The 24,892-nt window shown below is 45.6% G+C and overlaps 1 protein-coding gene across 3 annotated transcripts in view; it reads right to left on the bottom strand.

Annotated features, from left to right (window-relative positions):
- The window catches only part of LOC147116288 (receptor-interacting serine/threonine-protein kinase 2), an 81,282-nt gene that overhangs the window by 43,395 nt on the left and 12,995 nt on the right, over positions 1-24,892 (bottom strand). For all 3 annotated transcript variants that reach the window (XM_085991117.1, XM_085991118.1, XM_085991119.1), the window contains exons 3-8: positions 24,608-24,761; positions 18,294-18,449; positions 17,999-18,147; positions 16,238-16,287; positions 4,131-4,292; positions 169-254 (exon numbers count right to left, since the gene is read on the bottom strand). In XM_085991117.1, coding sequence (XP_085847243.1) covers positions 169-254; positions 4,131-4,292; positions 16,238-16,287; positions 17,999-18,147; positions 18,294-18,449; positions 24,608-24,761 — 757 coding nt within the window. The remainder of the gene's footprint in view (positions 1-168; positions 255-4,130; positions 4,293-16,237; positions 16,288-17,998; positions 18,148-18,293; positions 18,450-24,607; positions 24,762-24,892) is intronic.

The raw sequence follows: 24,892 nt of genomic DNA, 5'->3' as shown, positions 1-24,892 counted from the left end.
ACCTCCTCCATATCATCATTTATAAAAATGTTGAAGGATACCAGCACCAAGTCCTGTGGTACTCCACTCACCTCTCCATCCAGAATATTTTGAATTCATGCAGACCCTATCACCCAGCCAGTTTTCAATCCAGTTTAGTACACTCCCACCAATACCATGTCATTTTACCTGTGTTACTGTCACACTGTTAACTGCTTTCAACATTACTTTGGAGTCGAAAGTATCAAATACGTTTCTCAGGATAGTTACGCAATCTGGAAAAAATAAATATGTGTTTATACTGTAGTGAAATTAGGAGCCAACTTTCGAGGCAACTGTGATTTAATTTAACATTTCTGATTTCTGATTTATTCATCAGTTTCTAAAGATAAAACTCCTCACAGCAGAGCCCATGCAATGCAGAGACCTTCTGGCTGGTATGCACACCGCCCCTAGATGCCTATTCATGGGATTCCTCATGTCAATTTAGAAATCTGCAGTTTAGTCCAAAGGGAGCTATGAAGTGGATTGGAGTACAGGTGGAACATGACACTATAATTTGAAATATCTCCTACAAGATAAAACTAAAATTAATTTCATAATATTATATGGATGGGGAGGGAGTTCTTGACACTGTGGAAAGAATGGACTAAATGGCCTTTTCCATTTCATGCTGACAGTTGCTGGAAGATGTTACCTGGAGGCAAGGTAGAAAACATGTATTCATACTTCCAGCATTGTAAAGAACAAGCAATTACTGCTGAAACTCTGCACCTCCAACTGCTGGAACTGTTGATGGGATGTTATGTTTCCATGCTGTGGTCAGGACGATGGTGGCAATGCATTTGCACGAATAATGGAAAGTTGTGCTGCTCACCATGCCGCTCTTGAAGAGTTCATGATACCTGCTGCTTGCCCAGCAAGGGCTTAAACATGTACGTGTCAGGGACTGTCTCCATTTGGCAAATAAATGGAGTCCATTTTTGATCAAGGTGGGTCCAAGATGATAAACCTGGTGATGGAAGATTGGAACCAAGTCAACCGTCCGCAGCAGGCTTGGTAATTTAAAAACTGAGCCAGGCAGACCTGTAGCAATCAGGGGTGAATGAACAGCCAGCTTGGCTCATTAATGGGACCTAGAGGGATTAGCCATGTCACTGGGGCCTGGGATTCTTCCCATTTTACAAAGCCAATGTGGTAAAGGGTAGGCTGGTTGGACAAGCAGTGGGAAGTTAAGCAGTGCTCTGTGTTGGCAAGCTACACAGTTTAATTCCAGCAGTACCTCTCCACATACTGAAGGTTCCTAAATCATGGCTGTTACTAATGTGTGCCTAAACTCGGGACTTAGATAAGTGGGGTGTGTCCCTGTGGGGAAGAGTGTGCACTCCATGCAAAGAGAAGCTCTACTTTTGTGGATTTCTCAGTTGCTTGGTTGGAGAGTCTTGAGTCTGGTAATGTGTTTTCATACATATCAGACCCCCAGCTTAGCAGAAATAAAGTTCCATGCTGTTACAATTTTTGGTTTTAATAAAACCTTTGACATTACTATTCACTGTGCCCTTCAGCATGAGAATGCTATATTCAATACTCTCAACATCGCAGCCAGCTATTTTGTCGCAAGTTCTATTTAGCCATACCAAAGTTCTGAACATACTTTGAAACCTGTACCATGCAAATACTGTTAGGATCTTTGTAATTGCTACACAACAGTGCCACATCCTTTCTCACTTGATGAGTGTACTATTTATTTTTGCAATAGCTTGCAGTGCAGATAAATGTCAGTTGTTTTTCATTTTGGTCATTTGCCTGACTTAGCATAGATCTGTGTGGCTGACAGGATCTGTGCACAGAGTCACCTTCAGCCATTTCAAAGCACTAAAAATGGTTTGCAACCAGACCCACCTGATTTCAAGTTGTTTTGGGTGAAGCCCATAAATTGTGTGGTTGATTGGCTATGATTGGGAATTAAGTTCCAATTGATAACCGGGTGATATAAGAAAAGATCATGTTTCAGGGTGGGGCCTTTCTAAGGCGGCATTCAAATTTATCTGATCAGGTTTCCATTTCCTCTTCTTGAACATGGTGACCCAGGTACAGCACCTCTGCAATATGATATCTTTTGGCTTTAACTGTCAACTCTGCCCTTTCTAACCTGATCATTACCTCTGTGATGTAGATGGGGTAGTTGTCCCATGTCTGATTAAGAATGACAATGTCATCTGTTTTCGCCACTGCACGATCCCCAGCCCTCATCAGGACAGAATCCACCCACTGCTGGAGTGTGCCAAGTGAACTTTACATCCCAAAGGTCAAGATGACAAACTCAAATATCCCTGTCGGTTTAGTAAATGTGCAAAGCCTTTGGACATTGCACTTAACAGGATCTGCCGGTATTCTTCAATCTGGCCAAAGGTGAATAGCGGCCTCTAGCACCATGAGAAGCAAAACATTTATTGCACATCAAAGGAAACGGGCTGCTAATTATTCAAGGAAACTAACCAACTTGGGAGCATATTTTTCACCATTATCTAATTTTAGTGAAAATGTTGACATTAATATAAAGCAAATTTCCACACTTTATGTTGCATCTATCTTTTCACTAAAGTTAGCAAATGTTGGAAAATATGTACCTTGATCTTTTGGACAGAAGACACATTAAGTGAAACAAGCAAATGAAATTTTGATAATACATATACTTTCCTATGCTCTTATATACTGATATTTCTCTCCCCAAAATGCAATCATTCACCTTCAAAGGAAGGTAATAAAAGCAGGCATTTGGAATAAATTACTTGTTGCCGTGCAGACTGGTCTAAGGGATATTATATGTGATCCCTGCACAAAAGGGAAGGCCATGCTTGACCAACCTTACTGAATTCTATGAAGAAGTAATAGAAAGAGTAGATAAGGTTAATGTAGTAGATGTAATATATTTGGATTTTCAAAAGGTCTTTGATAAGGTACTGCATAGCAGACTCATGACTAAGGTCAGAGCATGTGGAGTCAGGAGACAGGTAGCAGAATGGATAGCAAGCTGGCTACAAAACAGAAAACAGAGAGTAGGGGGTTAATGGTAGCTACCCAAACTGACAAAAGGTGGGAAGTGGTGTTCCACAGGGATCGGTGCTGGGACCACTGTTGTTCACCATTTACATAAATGATTTGGACTCAGGAATTGGAAGTACAACTTCAAAATTTGCAGACTACACCAAATTGGGAGGTGTAGTTAATACAAAGGAAGAATGTGACAAATAAGGAAGACAGTAATAAGCTTACCAAATGGGTGTGTAATTGGCAAATTAATTTTAATATAAATAAGTGTGACGTGGTGCATTTTGATAGGAAGAATATGTAGACCACATACTGCTTGCATAATAGGAGTCTTAATTGCATAGAGGAGCAAAGGGATTGAGGGGTACAGATACACAAATTGCTAAAAGTAGCGACACAGGTTAATAAGGCCATAAAAAGAGCAAACCAAGCACTGGGGTTCATTTCTAGAGGGATAGAACTGAAAAGCAGAGAAGTTATGATAAGCTTGTATAGAACTTTGGTTAGACCACACTTGGAGTACTGTGCATAGTTCTGGTCTCCATTTTATAAAGATGATATAGAGGCATTGGAGAATGTGAATCTTTTTTGCACCATGATGATACCAGAACTGAGAGGATGTGCTTATTAGGAAAGACTGTACAGGCTGGAACTCTTTTCTCTAGAAAAGAGAAGTCTGAGGGCTGACCTGATAGAGTTCTTTAAGATAATGAAAGGGTTTGATAGGGTAGACTAAAGAAAATGTTTCCACTTGTGGGTGTATCCAAAACTAGAGGTCATAAATGTAAGATAGTCACTAATAAATCCAATGGGGAACTCAGGAGAAATTTCTTTACCCAGAGTGGTAAAAATGTGAAACGCACTGCCACAAGGAGTAGTTGAGGCAAATAGCATAGATGCATTTAAGGGAAAGCTAGATAAGCACTTGAGGGAGAAAGGAATAGAATGATGTGCTGTTAGGGTTAGATGAAGAGGGGGTGGGAGGAGGATTGTGTGGAGCATAGACCTGTTGGGCCGAATGGTTTGTTTCTGTGCTGTACACTCAATGTAACTTGTGTATATCTGTGTGCTATTTTCTTGGAACAGAATGAAAGGTGTACCTTTGAACTGTGGTCTATCCTGTGGCTCCTGAGCCCAGCAGTTGGTGATGAGCTGTATTAGAGTGTCTCGATGAGGAAGGCTGGCTGGAAGAACCTCAGCTGTTATGTTAGGTCTTGCTCCATCACTGATTGCTGGGACTAAATCCTGCAGGTTACATTTATCTGGGGAAACGAGGGGAGTATATTGACATTAGTGTGATTTATTCTGATAAAGAAAAACATACTGAGTATAATGTGCTTATTTTACATAATTACACAATACTGGCACGGAAAAGGTGTTTTTATTGAAACTCTTGTGAACTTTCAAATGCCTAAGCTGCTGCCAGTTAAATATAAATTCAGGTAAGAGTCACAAAGAAGTTTATGAATGGCATGGACAGCAGCAAGACATTGATTAAGCTCTATCTACAAGAAGAACCCAACGCAGAGCAGCAATTAACAAAACGAATAGGACATTGAACTACTTAGCCAAAATAGTAGAATGTAAATCAGTGGAGGTAATGATAACAACAACAACTTGCATTTATATAGCGACTTTAACATAGTAAAATGTCCCAAGGCACTTCACAGTGCCAATGGTGGAGCGATTAAAATAGGGAATGGGCAAGATGCCAGAATTGGAGGAGCGCAAAGATCTTGGAGGGTGTAAGGCTGGAGGAGGTTGCAGAGATAAGGTGGCGTGAGGCCATGGAGAGATTTGAAAACAAGGATGCGAATTATAAAATTGACGCGTTGCCGGACCAGGAGCTAATGTATGTCAGCGAGCACAGGGGTGATGGGTGAACGGGCTTGGTGTGAATTAGGATACGGGCATCAAAGCTTTGGATTAGCTCAAGCTTATGGAGGGTGGAAGCTGGGATGGCGCCCAGGAGAGCATTGGAATAGTCAAGAGGTAACAAAGACATGGATGAGGGTTTTAGCAGCAGATGAGCTGAGGCAGGGGCGGAGTCGCGCAATGTTACGGAGATGAAGTAGGTGGTCTTGGTGATGGCGCGGATATGTCAAACTTTATAGTGCTCTAGTCAGACTTCACCTTGAATGCTGCATCCAATTCTGGTCGCCAAGAAATAAGAAAGACATTCAACTGCAGAGAAAGGCATGAGGGTCGTTCCGTGTGTCAGAGTTATGAGTTCTGAGAAAAGACTGGAGAAACTTGGGCTTTTCAGTTTGAAAATCTCAGAGCGGTGAAATTAAAGAGGTAAGTAAGATTATTAAAGGTATAGGAAAAGTTAACCCAGAATATTACTTTAAATTAAACCACAGGAGTAGAACTAGGGGACACAGGTTCAAACTAGAGAAGGGTACTTTTAGGACAGATATCATGGAATTCTTCTTCACATAGATTGTTCAACATTTTTAATAAACTTCCATATAGAGCAGTGGAGACAAAAGCCCTGGAATTTTACAAGAAATGATTTGATGCTACAATGGGTGTGGTGTGGGGGGGAGGGGGAGTGGAGGTTGTCATTAGGATATCTCCAGTACCCATGGATTGGAGGGTAGCTAATGTTACCCCACTATTCAAAAAAGGTAGTAGAGAGAAAACGGGGAATTACAGACCAGTAAGCCTGACATCGGTAGTAGGGAAAATGCTAGAGTCCATTATAAAAGATGTAATAGCAGAACACTTGGAAAACAGTGACAGGATCGGACAAAGTCAACATGGATTTACAAAAGGTAAATTGTGCTTGACTAATCTACTGGAATTTTTTGAGGATGTAACTGGTAAAATAGATAAGGGAGAACCAGTGGATGTGGTGTATTTGGACTTTCAATAGGCTTTCGATAAGGTCCCGCGTAAGAGATTAGCGTATAAAGTTAAGGCACATGGGATTGGGGGCAAGGTATTGACTTGGATAGAGAACTGGTTGGCAGACAGAAAGCAAAGAGTTGGAATAAACGGCTCTTTTTCCGAGTGGCAGGCAGTGACTAGTGGGGTACCGCAGGGATCAGTCCTTGGACCCCAACTATTCACAATATATATTAATGATCTAGACAAGGGAACTAGATGTAATATCTCCAAGTTTGCAGACGACACAAAGCTGGGTGGGCATGTGTGCTGTGAGGAGGATGCCGAGAAACTCCAGGATGATTTGGACAGGTTGGGTGATTGAGCAGAAGCATGGCAGATGCAATATAACGTGGATAAATGCGAGGTTATCACTTTGGTGTCAAAAACAGGAAGGCAGATTATTATTTGAATGGCAATAGATTGGGAGAAGGGGAAGTGCAATGAGACCTGGGTGTCCTTGTGCACCAGTCGCTAAGGTAAGCATGCAGGTGCAGCAGGCGGTTAAGAAGGCAAATGGTATGTTGGCCTTCGTAGCGAGAAGGTTTGAGTACAGGAACAAGGATGTCTTGCTGCAGTTGTACAGGGCCTTGGTGAGACCACATCTTGAGTATTGTCTGCAGTTTTGGTCACCTTATCTGTGGAAGGATGTTCTTGCCATGGAGGGAGTTCAGCGAAGATTCACCAGGCTGATACCTAGGATGGCAGGAATGATGTATGAGGAGCAATTGGGTTGATTGGGCTTATACTCGCTGGAGTTTAGAAGAATGAGAGGGGATCTCATTGAAACTTATAAAATTCTGAGAGGACTGGACAGACTAGATGCAGGAAGGATGTTTTTTTTAAATTCATTGATGGGATGTGGGCGTCGCTGGCTAGGCCTGCATTTAGTGCCCATCCCTAATTGCCCTTGAGAAGTTGGTGGTGAGCCGCCTTCTTGAACCTCTGCAGTCCATATGGTGTAGGTACACCCACAATGCTGTTAGGAAGGGAGTTCCAGGATTTTGGCCCAGCGACAGTGAAGGAACGGCGATACAGGTCCAAGTCAGGATGGTGTGTGTCTTGGAGGGGAACTTGTAGGTGGTGATGTTCCCATGCGTCTGCTGCCCTTGTCCTTCTAAGTGGTAGAGGTCGCGGGTTTGGAAGGTGCTGTTGAAGGAGCTTTGGTGAGTTGCTGCAGTGCATCTTGTAGATGGTACACACTGCAGCCACAGTGCGCCGGTGGTGGAGGGAGTGAATGTTGAAGGTGGTGGATGGAGTGCCAATCAAGCGGGCTGCTTTATCCTGTATGGTGTCGAGCTTCTTGAGTGTTGTTGGAGCTGCACTCATCCAGGCAAGTGGAGAGTATTCCATCACACTCCTGACTTGTGCCTTGTAGATGGTGGAAAGGCTTTGGGGAGTCAGGAGGTGAGACACTCGCCGCAGAATTCCCAGCCTCTGGCCTGCTCTTGTAGCCACAGTATTTATATGGCTGGTCCAGTTCAGTTTCTGATCAATGGTAACCCCCAGGATGTTGATAGTGGGGGATTCAGCGATGGTAATGCCATTGAATGTCAAGGGGAGATGGTTAGAGTCTCGCTTGTTGGAGATGGTCATTGCCTGGCACTTGTGTAGTGCGAATGTTACTTGCCACTTGTCAGCCCTAGTCTGAATGTTGTCCAGGTCTTGCTGCATATGGACACGGACTGCGTCAGTATCTGACGAGTCTCGAATAGTGCTGAACAGTGTGCAATCATCAGCGAACATCCCCACTTCTGACCTTATGATGGAGGGAAGGTCATTGATGAAACAGCCGAAGATGGTTGGGCCTAGGACACTGCCCTGAGGAACTCCTGCAGTGATGTCATGTGATTGAGATGAATGACCTCCAACAACCACAGCCAACTTCCTTTGTGCTAGGTATGATTCCAACCAATGGAGAGTTTTCCCCTTGATTCCCATTGACTTCAGTTTTGCTAGGGCTCCTTGATGCCACACTCGATCAAATGCTGCCTTGATGTCAAGGGCAGTCTCTCTCACCTCATCTCTTGAGTTCAGCCCTTTTGTCCATGTTTGGACCAAGGCTGTAATGAGGTCAGGAGCTGAGTGGCCCTGGCGGAACCCAAACTGGGCGTCAGTTAGCAGGTTATTGCTGAGTAAGTGCCACTTGATAGCACTGTCGACGACACCTTCCATCACTTTGCTGATGATTGAGAGTAGACTGATGGGACGGTAATTGGCTGGGTCGGATTTGTCCTGCTTTTTGTAGACAGGACATACTTGGGCAATTTTCCACATTGCCGGGTAGATGCCAGTGTTGTAGCTGTACTGGAACAGCTTGGCTAGGGGCACAGCTAGTTCTGGAGCACAAGTCTTCAGTACTATTGCCGGAATGTTGTCAGGGCCCATAGCCTTAGCAGTATCCAGTGTCTTCAGCTGTTTCTTGATATCATGTGGAGTGAATTGAATGGGCTGAAGACTGGCATCTGTGATGCTGGGGACCTCAGGAGGAGGCCGAGATGGATCATCCACTCGGCACTTCTGGCTGAAGATAGTTGCAAATGCTTCAGCCTTGTCTTTTGCACTCACGTGCTGGGCTCCACCATCATTGAGGATGGGGATATTTTTGGAGCCTCCTCCTCCTGTTAACTGTTTAATTGTCCACCACCACTCACCATGTTCCCAATGGTTGGGGAGTCCAGAACCAGGGGTCACAGTCTAAGGATAAGGGGTAAGCCATTTAGGACAGAGATGAGGAGGAATTTCTTCACCCAGAGAGTGGTGAACCTGTGGAATTCTCTACCAAAGAAGGCAGTAGAGGCCAATTCATTAAATATATTCAAGAAGGAGTTGGATATATTTCTTAAGGCTAAAGGGATCAAGAGATATGGGGAGAAAGCAGGGACAGGGTACTGAATTTGGATGATCAGCCATGATCGCATTGAATGGCGGAGCAGGCTCGAGGGGCCGAATGGCCTACTCCTGCTCCTATCTTCTATGTTTCTAGATGGAAGAATCAAATGGGCCGAATGTCCTTCCTCATCCATAATTATCCTGGAGTGTATATGGGATGGTTTCCTGGACCAATATGTCGAGGAACCAACTAGAGATCAGGCCATCTTAGACTGGGTATTATGTAATGAGAAAGGATTAATTAGCAATCTTGTTGTGCGAGGCCCCTTGGGTCAGAGCGATCATAAGATGATAGAATTCTTCATTAAGATGGAGAGTGAAGTAGTTGACTCAGAGACTAGGGTCCTGAATTTAAATAAAGGAAACTATAATGGTATGAGGCGCGAGTTGGGTAGGATTGATTGGGGAATGTCACTCAAAGGGTTGACGGTGGATAGGCAATGGTAAACATTCAAAGATCGCACGGATGAACTACAGAATTTGTTCATCCCAGTTTGGCATAAAAATAAAACAAAAAGGGTGACTCAACCGTGGTTAACAAGGGAAATTAGGGATAGCATAAGATCCAAGGAGTGGACATATAAATTGGCCAGAAAAAGCAGTAAACCTGAGGATTGGGAGCAGTTTTGGATTCAACAAAGGAGGACAAAGGGATTAATTAAGAGGGGGAAAATAGAGTATGAGAGTAAGCTTGCATGGAACATAAAAACTGATTGGAAAAGCTTCTATAGATATGTGAAGACAAAAAGATTGGTGAAGTCAAGCGTAGGTCCCTTGCAGTCAGAATCAGGGGAATTTATAATGGGGAACAAAGAAATGGCAGACCAATTAAATACATATTTTGGTTCTGTCTTCACAAAGGAGGACACAAATAACCTCCCAGAGATGTTGGGGAACATAGGATCTAATGAAAGGGAGGAACTGATAGAAATTAGTATTTGTAGGGAAATGGTGTTAGGGAAATTGACGGGATTGAAGGCCGATAAATCCCCAGGGCCTGATAATCTACATCCTAGGGTACTTAAGGAAGTGGCCCTAGAAATAGTAGATGCATTGCTGGTCATCTTCCAAAATTCGATAGACTCTGGAACAGTACCCATGGATTGGCGGGTAGCTAATGTTACCCCAGTGTTCAAAAAAGATGGTAGAGAGAAAACAGGTAATTACAGACCGGTAAGCCTGACATCGGTAGTGGGAAAAATGCTAGAGTCCATTATAAAAGATGTAATAGCAGAGCACTTGGAAAACAGTGACCGGATTGGACCAAGTCAACATGGATATACAAAAGGTAAATCGTGCTTGACTAATCTACTGGAATTTTTTGAGGATGTAACTGGTAAAATAGATAAGGGAGAAACAGTGGATGTGGTGTATTTGGACTTTCAAAAGGCTTTTGATCAGGTCCCGCATAAGAGATTAGCGTGTAAAGTTAAGACACATGGGATTGGGGGCGAGGTATTGACTTGGATAGAGAACTGGTTGGCAGACAGAAAGCAAAGAGTTGGAATAAACAGCTCTTTTTCCGAGTGTCAGGCAGTGACTAGTGGGGTACCGCAGGGATCGGTCCTTGGACCCCAACTATTCACAATATATATTAATGATCTGGACGAGGGAACTAGATGTAACATCTCCAAGTTTGCAGACGACACAAAGCTGGGTGGGCGTGTGTGCTGTGACGAGGATGCCGAGAAACTCCAGTATGATTTGGACAGGTTGGGTGATTGGGCAGAAGCATGGCAGATGCAATATAACGTGGATAAATGCGAGGTTATCCACTTTGGTGTCAAAAACAGGAAGGCAGATTATTATCTGAATGGCAATAGATTGGGAGAAGGGGAAGTGCAACGAGACCTGGGTGTCCTTGTGCACCAGTCGCTGAAGGTAAGCAGGCGGTTAAGAAGGCAAATGGTATGTTGGCCTTCGTAGCGAGAGGGTTTGAGTACAGGAACAAGGATGTCTTGCTGCAGTTGTACAGGGCCTTGGTGAGACCACATCTGGAGTATTGTGTGCAGTTTTGGTCGCCTTATCTGAGGAAGGATGTTCTTGCCATGGAAGGAGTTCAGCGGAGATTCACCAGGCTGATACCTGGGATGGCAAGAATGACGTATGAGGAGAGATTGGGTCGATTGGGCTTGTACTCGCTGGAGTTTAGAAGAATGAGAGGGGATCTCATTGAAACGTATAAAATTCTAACAGGACTAGATGCTGGAAGGATGTTCCCGATGGTCGGGGAGTCCAGAACCAGGGGTCACAGTCTAAGGATAAGGGGTAAGCCATTTAGGACAGAGATGAGGAGGAATTTCTTCACCAAGAGAGTGGTGAACCTGTGGAATTCTCTACCAAAGAAGGGAGTAGAGGCCAATTCATTAAATATATTCAAGACGGAGTTAGATTAATTTCTTAAGGCTAAAGGGATCAAGGGATATGGAGAGAAGGCAGGAACTGGGTACTGAATTTGGATGATCAGCCATGATCTCATTGAATGGCGGAGCAGGCTCGAGGGGCTGAATGGCCTACTCCTTCTCCTATCTTCTATGTTTCTATGTTTATCATGATCTTTTGAATATGTGAAGCAAGGAGCAGGAGCTGTACAATGGGGAGGGGAGGGGAGGGGAGGGGAATAAGGAGGATACTGTAGTAGACGTTGTATTGATTTCTTTGTGGGTTCAATGACGAGACATTTATGAAAGAGAATGTCTTAATCTAAAGTCTGTTCAACTCTTAACAGCATTTACAGGAGACATCATGCTAGTGATGCATCTAGAACGAAACTGAAACTAAACCAAACTGCTTGTCTCTGTCACATGACCTCTGCTGGTCAGGCATAAGTAATCAATCAGGCAACTATGCTGGTAAGACATGATAATCAAACAGGCAAATAACATCACTATTTGCTGATATTACATCTCCTTTTCTTAAAACAAAAGTATTTTACTTTTAACTAACAACATGTTTTCTTTGTATTAATCTGCATTTTAACTGTAACACTTAATGAACTTACATTATCATTATCATGATCAAGGTTTTTTAACCTTGCTTTGTGTGTTCACATGAAATATGTAAATACACTAGAACTTGAAGAAAGAATAAGATAACATTACTTCCTTCTATAACAATAGTCCTTAAATTTGCTCAATGAGTCTCTCAGGAGGCTTCACGTGTCTTGAGGATTTTCTGATTGATTGTCCTTGAATCTGAGTTGTTGCCTCCGATGATGTGTTCTCAGCTGTGTTATCCGGTTGTCCAACAGTATCAGTCTTTTGACTTGCTGTGGCTGGTCCCATGAGAAGATCTCGATGATTTCTTCTCAGAACAGCACCCTCATCTGTCTGAATGGTGTATGATCTTGGTTGAACTTCACTCAGGACAGTTCCTTTCTGAGTCCATGTGTTTGTTTTGTCTTTCAACCTTACTTGGTCACCAGTGTGGAGTTCAGGTAGGTTTTGTGTTCCTCTGTCATAGTAGTACTTTTGCTTTTCTTTCTGTTGTTCTTTGAACTTCCTCACTTTCTCCCCCTCTTTTGTTTTCAGGAGGTTCTCCGGGACGGGTAGGTTTGACCTTAGCCGATGTCCCATCAGGAGTTGGGCTGGTGACTTACCACACTCGAGCGGCGTTGTGCGGTATACAAGCATGCTTTGGTAGAAGTCAGTTCCACTGTCTTTTGCCTTGTACATCAGTCTTTTCACTGTCTGGACCGATTTTTCCACTAGTCCATTGGACTGTGGATAGTGAGGACTTGACGTTGTGTGGACAAAGTCCCACTCTTTGGCAAAGTGTCGGAAACTTGCATTGTAAAACTGGGGTCCGTTGTCTGTGAAGACCTCGCTTGCCACGCCATGTCTGGAGAATATGGCTTTCATACATGTTATCATAGCATCTGCAGTGGTGGTGTACAGTCTACAAACCTCTGGATACAGGGAGTAATAGTCTGTGACTACAAGATAGTCCTTCCCTTGACATACGAATAGGTCAGCGCCTACCTTCTGCTAAGGTCTGTCTGGCGCTGGGTGTGGCTTTAGTGGTTCTACCGGATTGCTTGCTCGATATTTCAGGCATATTGTGCAGTTTGACACCTCATTTGTCACATCTTGGTTGATTCGTGGCCAGTACATCACCTCTCGTGCTCTTTTCTTACACTTTTCGATTCCCAGATGTCCTCCATGGATCTTTTTTAACATCTCTTTTCTCAGACTCTTTGGGATAACTATTTTACTTCCTTTGTAGATGATGTCTTCGACCACTGATAGCAGAGTACTGGAACTGCAGGGCGGAACTATGTCAGGTGAGCAGTCTTGCTTCATGTTGGGCCATCCATCCAAGATGCTTTTCCTCAGTCGTCTCATTGTTTCATCTTTGTTTGTCTCAGTCTTTATGAGCTCCATTTTTGCATCTGCTATGGGCAGTGCACTTGTGATCATGTCCACGTAGGCGTTCACTTTTTCATCCATTGTGGTGTTTGCGGGCTCACTTGGGTCAACAGCTCTGGACAACGTGTCTGCTGTATACATCAGTACCCGGTGTGTACGCAACATTCAGTGTATAGCGTTGCAGCCTGATCATCATTCTTTGTATTCTAAGCGGACAGCTATTTAGTGGCTTTTGGAACAATGCAATCAAGGGCTTATGGTCAGTCTCTACACTGATTGCTTGTCCTGCCACAAACTGGTGAAATCTTTCACAGGCGTATGTGATGCTGAGCAGCTCCTTTTCTATTTGAGCATATCGCGTCTCCGCGTCTGTCATTGAGCGCGATGCATATGCAATAGGTTGCCAGTAGTCATATTTTTGCAGAAGAACGGCACCGAGCCCACTCTGTGATGCATCTGATGATATCTTGATGGGTCTCGCTGGGTCATAAGACCTCAGAACTGGTTCCTTTGTGAACAGTTTCTTTAGATCGCTCCATGACTTCTCATGCTCATGATTCCATTCCCATTCTATGTTCTTTTCAGTTAGTCTTCTCAGTGGCGCCATCTTTTCTGAGAGGTTGGATATGAATTTACCCATGTAGTTGATCATTCCATTAAACCTCTGCACGTCCTTTTTGCATTGTGGCTTTGGCATATTCTCAATGGCGGACACCTTTCTGGGATCTGGTCTGATGCCCTCACTGCTGAGGATATCTCCCACGAATGTCAGTTCTGTCACCCCGAGCTGGCATTTCTCTCTATTCAGCTTCAGGTTTGTTTTCCTTGTTGCTTCCAGCACTTTTTTCAGTCTCTCGTCATGCTCAGTTCTCGTGGTTCCCCATACGATGATGTCATCCATTGATGTATCAACTCCCTCCAGGTGCTCATAGATCATATGGATAGTTTTGTGATACACTTCAGGAGCTGAGGCAATGCCAAATGGTAACCTTAGGAATCTGTATCTGCCAAATGGACTGTTGAACGTGCACAGTCTTGAACTTGCTTCGTCCAATTTCATCTGCCAAAATCCTGATGATGCATCTAACTTGCTGAAATACTTTGCATTTGCAAACTGTGCCATGATTTCCTCACGTGTAGGAAGCTTGAAGTGCTCTCTCTTTATTGCTCTGTTTAGATCTCTTGGATCCAGGCAAATTCTGAGCTTTCCATTCTTTTTGTCCACAGCGATGAGGGAACTCACCCACTCAGTTGGCTCATCTATCTTCTGATTCACGTTCAGGCTTTCCATCCTGTCCAACTCTGCCTTCAGTTGCTTTTGAAGAGCAAACGGAACTTTTCTGCATGGATGTATGACCGGTGTCATACTTTTATCTACTCTGATCGTGTGTTCTCCTGGAATGCAGCCTAGACCCTTAAATAGGTCTTTGTACTCTTTCATGAGTTCATCATAGACTGTCTCTCCTTCGCTTTCCACAACGAGGACTCTCTTTACCAGGTTCAGTCTCTCACAGGCTTTTAAACCTAGTATGGCTTGCACATCCTTTGGCACCACGATTAATGCTAGCGTGTGCTCTCTGTCCTTGTGTGTTACTTTGACAATGCATCTTCCTTTCACTGGTATATCAGTACCTGAGTATCCTGTCACTTTCACTTTGATTCCATGTATCTTTGGTCTGGGTCTAATTTTCTTAAAATCAGTCTCTGATATCACATTAACTTGTGCTCCAGTATCCAATTTAAATGGAATGTGTATGTCATTCACTTTTAGTGTCAACATCCAGTCTCTTTCTTCTTTTTTGTTTTCAGACACAACATCTACATAGAACTCTTCTATCTCGCTTTCATCTACTGTATGGACCTTGCTTTGTTGCGCTTGGTTCTTACAGCAACGGGCATAATGGTTGTTCTTGTTGCAACTATTGCATGTTTTACCATATGCTGGACACTTTCTTGGTGTATGCTGTGTACCGCATCGACTACATGACTTTCGATTGTCCCTTTCATTTTCGTTCGCTGGCCACGCCTCTTTTTTCACATTGGCGCTCTTTTTGTTAAACGGTTTGTATCCGTTCTTTCTCACTGCATCCACGTTGCAGCTATTGTCACTGAACAGCTCCTTTGCCTGCAACTTCACAGTCTCTGTAGCCCTACACAGTGCTATGGCTTTTCCCAGGTCTAGAACTTGCTCTCTTAGCCGTCTTTCCCTTAGACCATTATCCGGAATACCACACACCAGTCTGTCTTTTATCAGCGAGTCTGTCAGTCCCCCAAATTCACACGATTTGCTTCTGTTTCTCAGTTCAGTCACATACTGATCAATAGTCTCACCCGTTTTCTGTACACATGTGAAAAATCTGTGCCTCTCAAACATCACGTTACATTTAGGTATGCAGTAGGCCTCAAACCGTTCCATTATTTTATCTAGTTTCATTTTGTCTCCATCAACAGCGAATGTCAAGTTATTATACACCTCCAGCGCTTCATCACCCACGACATGTAAGAACAGTGACGATTTCCTTTTATTACTTTTCTCGTCAGCTCTGATTGCTGATAAATACAACCCCACACGTTGTTTGAACCTTCTCCAATTTTCAGCCACATTACCTGTCAACTGAAGCGTCGGGAGTAAACCTTCCATTTTTCACTTCGTTAGCTATTCTCTAATGGTAAGTAACGATGTTCTCTTTTGGCTTGCTAATCTGTGGAGAGCTGATTTAACTTCAGATTTTTCCTCTTCATCTCTTTCAATCACTTCTGACACCATGTATTGATTTCTTTGTGGGTTCAATGACGAGACATTTATGAAAGAGAATGTCTTTTAATCTAAAGTCTGTTCAACTCTTTTAACAGCATTTACAGGAGACATCATGCTAGTGATGCATCTAGAACGAAACTGAAACTAAACCAAACTGCTTGTCTCTGTCACATGACCTCTGCTGGTCAGGCATAAGTAATCAATCAGGCAACTATGCTGGTAAGACATGATAATCAAACAGGCAAATAACATCACTATTTGCTGATATCATTACAGACGTGAGGTCTGTTTCATAACCCACCTTCATAAGCCCTCCTTCTTGTCAGCACCTCAAATGCCAGCATGCCATAACTGGGAGTTAAAAAAAGACGTAATAAGTTAATCCTTTGCCTGTGTAATAAACAGGTTAACATATCAGAGAGGTAGGCTGAACCACAAGCATTCATAGATTTTCATTCATAGCTTAAAAACATAATGCCTATTTTGAGGCCTTCTAACCTGAGGAACATTTTATGATGGTGAAGATATAGCTAAGTGCCAAAGGTGTAACCAAATTGGCTTGGGATTGAGGGGCTGTGTAGCCACCAAAGAGCTTTGTAGATGTTGCGAGCACTTCATTTACTCTGTCAGACAAAAGTGTTTTTAAGCAGAACATGGAACTAAACATGTGGGGAACTTCAACTTTTTATTTCTCTACTGAGTCCGACAGATGGATTTTAATGTTTAGAAATATAAGGTAATGCATATTGGAACCAGAAATATTAAATATACACAATGAGGAGGTTCTTTTTAGGAAAAGTAGTTGTGGACACACCTGGAATTGAACTGCTGACCTCTGGCTTTTTCAAAGTCAAGTGCACACAAACCCAACACTTATTCACTGAGACTTGAGAGAACACATATGGTACAAGAATTCCATTTTGGAGTTGGCCAATGGACATGAAAGGGTCCTAATTTCTAATGGACCCCACCAAAAGTGCTTCCCCTTAAAAGGGAGAGACACCACTAAAATTTCAGGGAGGGGTGGCCCATCCAGAGATTTCTAAACAAAAAATGAACAGAAAATAACAATATCAAGTCCAAATGGTGAAATCAGGAAAATTAAAGTATCGTGTGTGGTTCTCACCAATCACAGAAGACCAGTCACAGAAGAAATCCAGTGAGTCAGTGTACACTGCATATTGGTACTCAGGGGTCAACTGGACTCAAAACAAGCAGTCAGAGGAATTCTAACCAGAAATGTTATGCATCATAGACCAATAATAATTATAAGGTAAGAATTATTGGGATCGGAATTCTTTAGACCTGCTCCACCATCGTAAATACAGCAGAGTGGGAATCACAATGCACTCATGACCTTTGCCCATGACCCAGTTGAACTATCGGGGGCCAGCTGCTATAACTGTCATGTGATCAAATGTCATGTGAAGAAAAGTCACGTGATTAAATGTCCAGGAATAGGTCTAATCATAGACTCCTGTAAGACTAGTTATTGGATAATAATGCTGAGTAGCATGTTTCAGAAGGAGTGACACAAATTGGGCCTCTGCAGTCCCTGTTTTCAGGATGAATGAGGGAAGCAGGCCCCTGCAGTCCCTGTTGTCGGGGTGAGGAAAGCATTTCCTGGTCTAACTACTGTTTAATTTCTGAGGAAGAGGCATTGAATTATCAATAATCAAGTTTAATTGCTATTCTGAAACCACAAAACGTGATAGTCAGTGAACTTTACCCTTTAAAGTTGGAGGTGTTTCTCTTCCCATCAGCAGGTACACGCATGTGACTGCAGAACAAGATGAGGAATTCAATATAAAAAGAGTGTAGAAAGCTGTGAGATCCAATCAGACACCTTGCTGAGTGACACAGAGCCAAGAACCCTTCTGTGCAATACCATCAGACACTCCATTAGAGAGGCCGGTTACTCCAGATCTACATATTGACGTGGTCTCTCTAAATTTCATCTGTTATAGGGTGTGGTGTGGTGTGACTGAGAACGAGCATTCTGCTTAGAGTTCATGCTACCTATAAGTACTGATATCAATCTGACATGCTCAAAGATACTCACCTGTATATATCCCCCATTGTGGATGGTGGCTTTCCTTGAAGCCGTTCTGGTGACATATATACAACATCTTCAGTACAGGGTACAACACAAGACAGTGGGGCTGATGCTTTAACCAATTTCTTCCAATTACACATATTGTAATCTGACACCTGTGACAAACAAGTTATTCAATTGATCATCCAGTAGGTGTAACATTTCTATCCCGAAACAGTACTTGTTCTTGTTTGACATTCATACAGTATGCACCAATTCAGTCCTGTCAGTTTCCCCTGTCAATATTGGTGCAATTACTTACCTTGGCTCTGTAATCTTTGTCCAGTAGTACGTTGCTAGACTTCAATGTCTGGTGAAGAACAGGAGGTTCCATCCCATGGAGGCAGCTCATCCCCTCAGCAACATCCAATAGAATTCTCACTCTAAGAGGGACTGGTACATTAGAGTAGAGGTCATCCTGCAAGTAATTACTAATAACATTTACTTTACTGTATAAGTAAAATTATAAAAATTAATTAGTTCTAGAAAAACACTGGAGATGTAGATTTGAGATGTAAACCCCAATTTTCTGAGCTCCACCAGTAGTACAGAGTCTCGCTGGTGGCAGGTGTGAGTTGGAAGATTGCAACATACCCAATATTCCAAAAGGAAATATGGGGCTAAAAGATGAGTGTGTGCTATTGGCATGCACGGGCTTCATTTAAATATTTTAATGATCAAAATCAGGCCCAATGCTGTGTCAGCTGTGGCTCAGTTGGTAGCACCATCGCCTCTTGAGTCAGAAGGTTGTGGGTTCAAGTCCTACTCAGGAACTTAAACACAAAAATCTAGGCTGACACTCCAGTGCAGTACTGAGGGAGTGCTGCACTGTCGGAGGTGCCGTCTTTCGAATGAGACGTTAAACTGAGGCCCCGTCTGCACTCTCAGGTGGACGTAAAAGATCCCATGGCACTGTTTCGAAGAAGAGCAGGGGAGTTATCCCCGGTGTCCTAGCCAATATTTATCCCTCAGTCAACATCACTTAAACAGATTGGCCTAGAAATTCAGTATAGCCACTTTTGGGGCGCTACAGCCGGGCGGCCGCTAAAGTTTGCGCCCGGCGCAACTTAGCGCCACCTTCGCCGATATTCAGTTGCATCGCCCCAAGAGGTTGCTGCTGCGCTAAAACAGGCGATGCACGACTATCATTAGGCGCTAAGCCGGCGGCCCGGGGCGATACCCCCGAGGGCGGGCGCAGCGCAGGTGCGGCGAGTTGCTGATTGAAGGCAGACACTCTGGCGCCGGTGAGCTCTTAAAAGGGGAGGGTGGATTTGTTTGGCTGCCACGCCCTGCACACTGCAGCCCTGAAGCAAGGCCTGACCACTGCTGCTTGATCTGTACAACGCCCAGGACAATGGAGAAGGCCAGGGAGAGAGCGCAGCGCTTCAGCGACGGTGACCTGAGGGTGCTGGTTGGCGCAGTGGAACGCAGGCGCCATGTTCTGTTCCCTGAAGGTGGCAGGAGGCCGCTGCCCAGTGCCTATCGGAAAGCCTGGAGGGAGGTGTCAAACAGGGTGACCTCCAACAGCATGGTTGCCAGGACTCCTGTGCAATGCCGGAAAAAGTTCAACGACCTCACTCGGGTTGTCAGGGTGAGTACCCTTTCCAGTGTCCTCCTCATCCCTGCATGTGCACCTCAGTTTATGGGCAAAGGGACCTGAAAGCCCTAATGCCCAGCCCTCATCCAGCAGCTATGGGACTGTCATGAAAATCACTTGCACATTCAGGACTTTACACACTGTCAGGGCTATTCCACCATGGGAAGCAGTGCAGACAAGATCAGGGCTTCACACTGTCAGGGCTATTCCACCATGGGAGGCAGTGCAGACAAGATCAGGGCTTCACACTGTCAGGGCTATTCCACCATGGGAGGCAGTGCAGACAAGATCAGGGCTTCACACTGTACTTAGAGGCCGTCCTTTCTCTTGCAGGGCAAGGTGGCGCACAACCGAAGGCAGCAGCGTGAGACCGGGGGAGGCCATCCTGACCTCAAACAGCTCTCCGACCTGGAGCAGCGTGTGGAGCGCATTATGTCAGGCCGGCTGATTGGTCCCGTCGCCAGTGGAGATGCCGACCCTGTTGTGGGCCCCAATGGTAAGGGCATCACCTTTTTGACCTCTCTCTTTCCACTTGCGCCTCAGAACAGCATCCTTTGCCACTGTCGGACCAATGCAGTGCATAGCAGCACTCATGCCTCCCTCGCTGCCGCCCTGTCCTCACTCTAAAGCAACTCTTGTGCCTCCCTGCTTTCAGATGGTGAATCGCCAGGTGAGGAGGCGGGCCCTCAAGCTGGCACTGTGAGTGAATTGGAGGGCGAGGAGGAGGAAGAGGAAGAGGAAGCCAGACCATCAGTGCCACCCTCAGCCGAGGCAGCCCATGGTGATGATGGGGACACGTCTTCCCTGGGGGGGAGCAGGGGGGAAGGGTCGGAGGAGAGTGAAGCTCCGGGGCCCAGCGGGCTGCAGCAACGCGGGAGGGGTGGGGAAGCTCGGCGGCCTTCTCCCCGGAGGGTGAGTGCGGCCTCCAGTCCTGCTACGGTGAGCGCAGAGGAGGTGCGGCTCCTAGCGGAAATGGCCGCCCAGGCTGAGCGCAGGCACACTGAGCTCATGGCTGCAGTGGCAAGGATGCCTGACTCCATAGAGTCACTGGCAAGGAGTATGCAGGAATTCGGGGCAGCACAGGCCAGGAGTCTGCAACAATTCAGTGCAGCACAGGACAGGAGTCTGCAGGACTTCGTGGCAGCACAGGCGGCTTCTAGCCAAGTGCTCGGTTGTGCCGTGCATTCACTGGCTGGTGTCATGCGGACACAGACCAGGGCCACACGGGCACTAACTGCTGCCACCCTCGCTGGATCGGCCAGGCATTGCCAGGGCACTCGCCGCGCCGCAGCAGCCCAGCAGTCTGTGCTTCAGCAGATTGCTGCGCATGCTGCAGTGCTGGCCCGTGCAAGTGCCAATGTCTCAGGCGACCAGGGAGTACCTGTGATCTGTCAGGTTGGCAGCATTCCTGCAGCCGAAACTGCCACTCCTCCATTGCAGCTGCCACCAGCCGCTGGACAGACTGCTGCCGCCCAAGCAGAGTTGGAGCAGTCAGCAGCCGGCCCCTCCAGGCCCAGAGCTGGTCCAGGCTGACCCCAAGGGCATCTGCCGTCTCGCCATCTGACCCTCAGCAGCCTTCCCCCAGCCTTGCTGCAGCCACTGGGGTCCCATTGAGGAGGAGCTGCAGGGTGGGCAGGGGCCAGTCACGGATGCGAAACGCATCACCCTCGCAGGGGAAAAAGTAGAAGGTGTGGCCAAATGTTTTGTTTCACTTGTAAAGGCCGATTCTGGTGTATTTGTTTTTTTGGAAAGGCCGATACTGGTGTATTTGTGTTTCTGTAAAGGCCGAGACTGGTCTATTTGTGTTTTTGCGGGGGGCTTCTCTCCATTAGTTTGTTATGTGGGAAGGGCACAGAGGTATCAAAGTAATAAATGTTCTTAAATCGCACTGTCCATGCTTTCTTTTGGAAGTCCTGGTTGCCCTGCTCGGCTGAGGGCTTGTGGAGCGGCTACATTCATCTTGTTCCATTGGCACAAGCCATTCCGAGAGGGGGCCTAGAACCGACGTGCAATAAGCCGCCGACGGGCGGCACTTGCACTTTCTGCCTCCCTCCTGTGCTGGTCCTCCTCCTCCTCCTCTGGTGGTCCTCCAATGTCTGGTGGCAGTGGCTGAGTCCTGCGGATAGCCAGGTTGTGCAGCATGCAGCACACGACAACGAAATGGGAGACTCGCTCAGGCGAGTGCTGTAGGGCTCCTCCAGAACGATCCAGACAGCGGAACCGTTGCTTCAGGACGCCGATTGTTTGCTCAATGATGTTCCTGGTTGCTTGATGGCTGTCATTGTATCCCTCTTCAGCAGGGGTGCTGGGCGCACGGAGCGGGGTCATCAGCCAGGTGCACAAAGGATAGCCTTTGTCCCCGAGAAGCCATCCTTGTGGGTGAGGCTGGGCCTGGAACATGTCTGCCACAGAAGTCTGGCGCAGGATGAAGGCATCGTGGCTGCTGCCTGGAAAGCGGGCATTGACAGCTAGGATGAGCTGCCTGTGGTCACACACCAGCTGGACGTTGAGCGAATGGTAGCCCTTCCGGTTGCGGTAAGCCTCGGCATTCTCTAGAGGTGCCCGCAAAGCCACATGCGTGCAGTCAATGGCGCCCTGCACCATGGGGAAGCCCGCTAATGCTGCAAAGCCCATTGCACGCTGTTGCTGCTTGTCAACGGCCATGGAGAAGGAGATGAACTGACGTCTCCTTCTGAAAAGGGCATTGGTCACCTGGCGGATGCAGCAATGTACCGCAAACTGGGAGATGTTGGAAATGTCCCCAGTAGCGGATTGGAAGGAGCCGGTGGCATAGAAGTTGAGAGACACCGTCACCTTCACTGCCACCGACAGAGACGTCCTGCTCCTCAGCTGCGGCTGCAGATCTCCGCGAAGCAGGTGGCAGATCTCAGTGACCACCGCCCTTCGGAATCGCAGCCTCCGAACACACTGCTCGTCAGACATGTTCAGATATGAGAACTGCTGGCGGTATACCCTGGGTGGGTAAGGCCTCCTTTGCCGACGCCTGTTGCCCCTTCTCCATCTGGCCATGACTGGCACTCTCTCACGGCGTCTCTGAGCCCTTTGAATGCAATGGAGAAGCCCAACGTTTCCACCCATTGCAGCCCCCATTATATGTTTCCAATCAATGCTATGGCTCTGAAGTTAAAGACAAGTGCAAAGCTGTGGCCTGAAGCCACAAGTACCTGTGCGAGTGTTGAGCCAAACCAGAAAGCTCTCTACCTTTGTCTCTCTCCAAAGATCCGTCTCTCTCGAAGAAGGAGTGTTGCAAAATGGCTGCCATTTCTACTGCAGGAGGAGTGCCTTTTAATTTGCGCCCCCCGCACCCCGCAGCGACTGGGAACCGTTGCCCTCTACCAGTCGCTAGGGGTGCCAGGTGCCCAATAGGCCGATGCCACTGAATTTCCGGTTTGGGGCGCACAAAGGGCGTTGCACGATGAAATGACGTCAGGATCTGCGCGCGCAAAGGCTTTGCGCCGCCGCGAAATCTTAACTGAAGTTGGCGAGATGCGCAGATCGCGCTGCGCCCGGGCGCTAGCCGCTTAGCGCCCCACATCTCCTCCTCCTAAGGCGCTAGCGGCTGGCGCAAACAACTGAATTTCTAGGCCATTATCTGGTCATTATCACATTGCTGTTTGTGGGACCTTGTTGTGCACAAATTGGCTGCCGTGTTTCCTACATTGCAACAGTGACTACACTTCAAAGAAATACTTCATTGGCTGTAAAGTGCTTTGGGACATCTGGTGGTCGTGAAAGGTGTGCTATAAATGCAAGTCTTTTTCTTTCTTCCAAATTTGAAAATGGCTCAATCCACAGCTTGCATCTCACCCATATAACCAGGCCACATAGGAGTCACAGACTGCCTGCTCTAGTAGGTTTCATAGAAGAAGATTACAGTTTCAGTTCCTAATAAAAAAATGTATTGGTTTTTAACATTTTCAGCTACATTTTGCTGCATATATTAATTAGTTTTGTTTGATAATCTACCATTTTGGTGTTTTTTTCCTGCCGATGCTTTCCTTTATTGTTCTTGATTGCCACTGGCATTTAAGTCATAGCATACTAAGTGGTGAGGATGGGTATTGCTTTGGGAGTTCCAAACATGCTGCATGATTTATGTGAGGAAGAGCGATTCATGAGAGCTCCACAAATATAGGTGCACACCTGAAGAATTTGGTCTGCACCCAACACTACCCAGGATCCATATTTATGCCTCCTTCAGACCAATCTGGACATGTCAGAGGAGACCTGGCATCGCTTCACAAGAGTGTCTGTGACAAAGTTGCACTATCTGGTGCAGCATAACCTGCAACCAACATTTGGGTCAGGGACAGTTCTTCTCATAGAAGGGAAGGCTACATTCTTCCAATCCACCACAGAGGACATGCCACAATAGGCAGCCTTCACCATACACCTATATCAACCATGTCACAAGTACTATGTCTGCAAGGGCGAACACTTTTCATCACTTTTCCTGTGGAAAAATTGCATCAGGTGGACAGGGCACAATGCTTTCACTGGTTGGTTGAGTACCCTTGAGTGCAAGATGTTTAAATGAAACCCATGTGGGCATCCATACTTTTCATATTAACCCCATAACCTACATGAACAATCACTGTTCAGGTGGTAGCTGACTATAGAAACATCATTATGCCTGTCGGTAGCCATTATCCAGAAAGCAGCCATGATGTCCTCATTTTGCAGCAGTCTTTGGAACCAACATTATTTGAAGGATTAGATTACACTGGATGGATGGCACTTAGCAAAACAAGACCTTTGTCTGCATCCATGGCTACTGACCCCACTAAGATAGTCCTTGTGCAGAGGAATACCTCAGCTTGCAAGTGAAAAATGTTCCATTCCCAGCACTAACATCCATAAGAAACATTTACCCCAAAAGATAGTATTCATAAAAAACTACAAAAAGCTGTGAAGCATTGGATTCTTGATGAAGAACCAGCAAAACATGTTGTACCAACCTCATGTATCAGAGACCACAGTGATCCATTATACATCCACTCAGTAACGACCCCAAGGAATTGAGGACAGGAATATACTCCCATTAGTGGAAGGACTCGTTTAGACCGGATATATCCTGTACTTGCAACATCCCTCAGAAGCTCTGTGAAATTTCTATGCAGAGTAAAAAAAAGTCAGCCCATTCCCAATCCACTGCAACTTGTTACAACAAATTATTCAACTCAGTCCAAAAGCTGCTATTCCAAAGTCATTGACTCACACCCTACTATGGAGGTCCTGGTGAG

This window comes from Somniosus microcephalus, chromosome 6 (assembly GCF_052327205.1).
Source record: "Somniosus microcephalus isolate GS21.2 chromosome 6, FLI_Smic_1.0, whole genome shotgun sequence".
NCBI classification, from domain to species: Eukaryota; Metazoa; Chordata; class Chondrichthyes; order Squaliformes; family Somniosidae; genus Somniosus; species Somniosus microcephalus.
The sequence above is the reverse complement of the archived record's forward strand: the minus strand, read 5'-3'. Positions and strand labels throughout refer to the sequence as shown.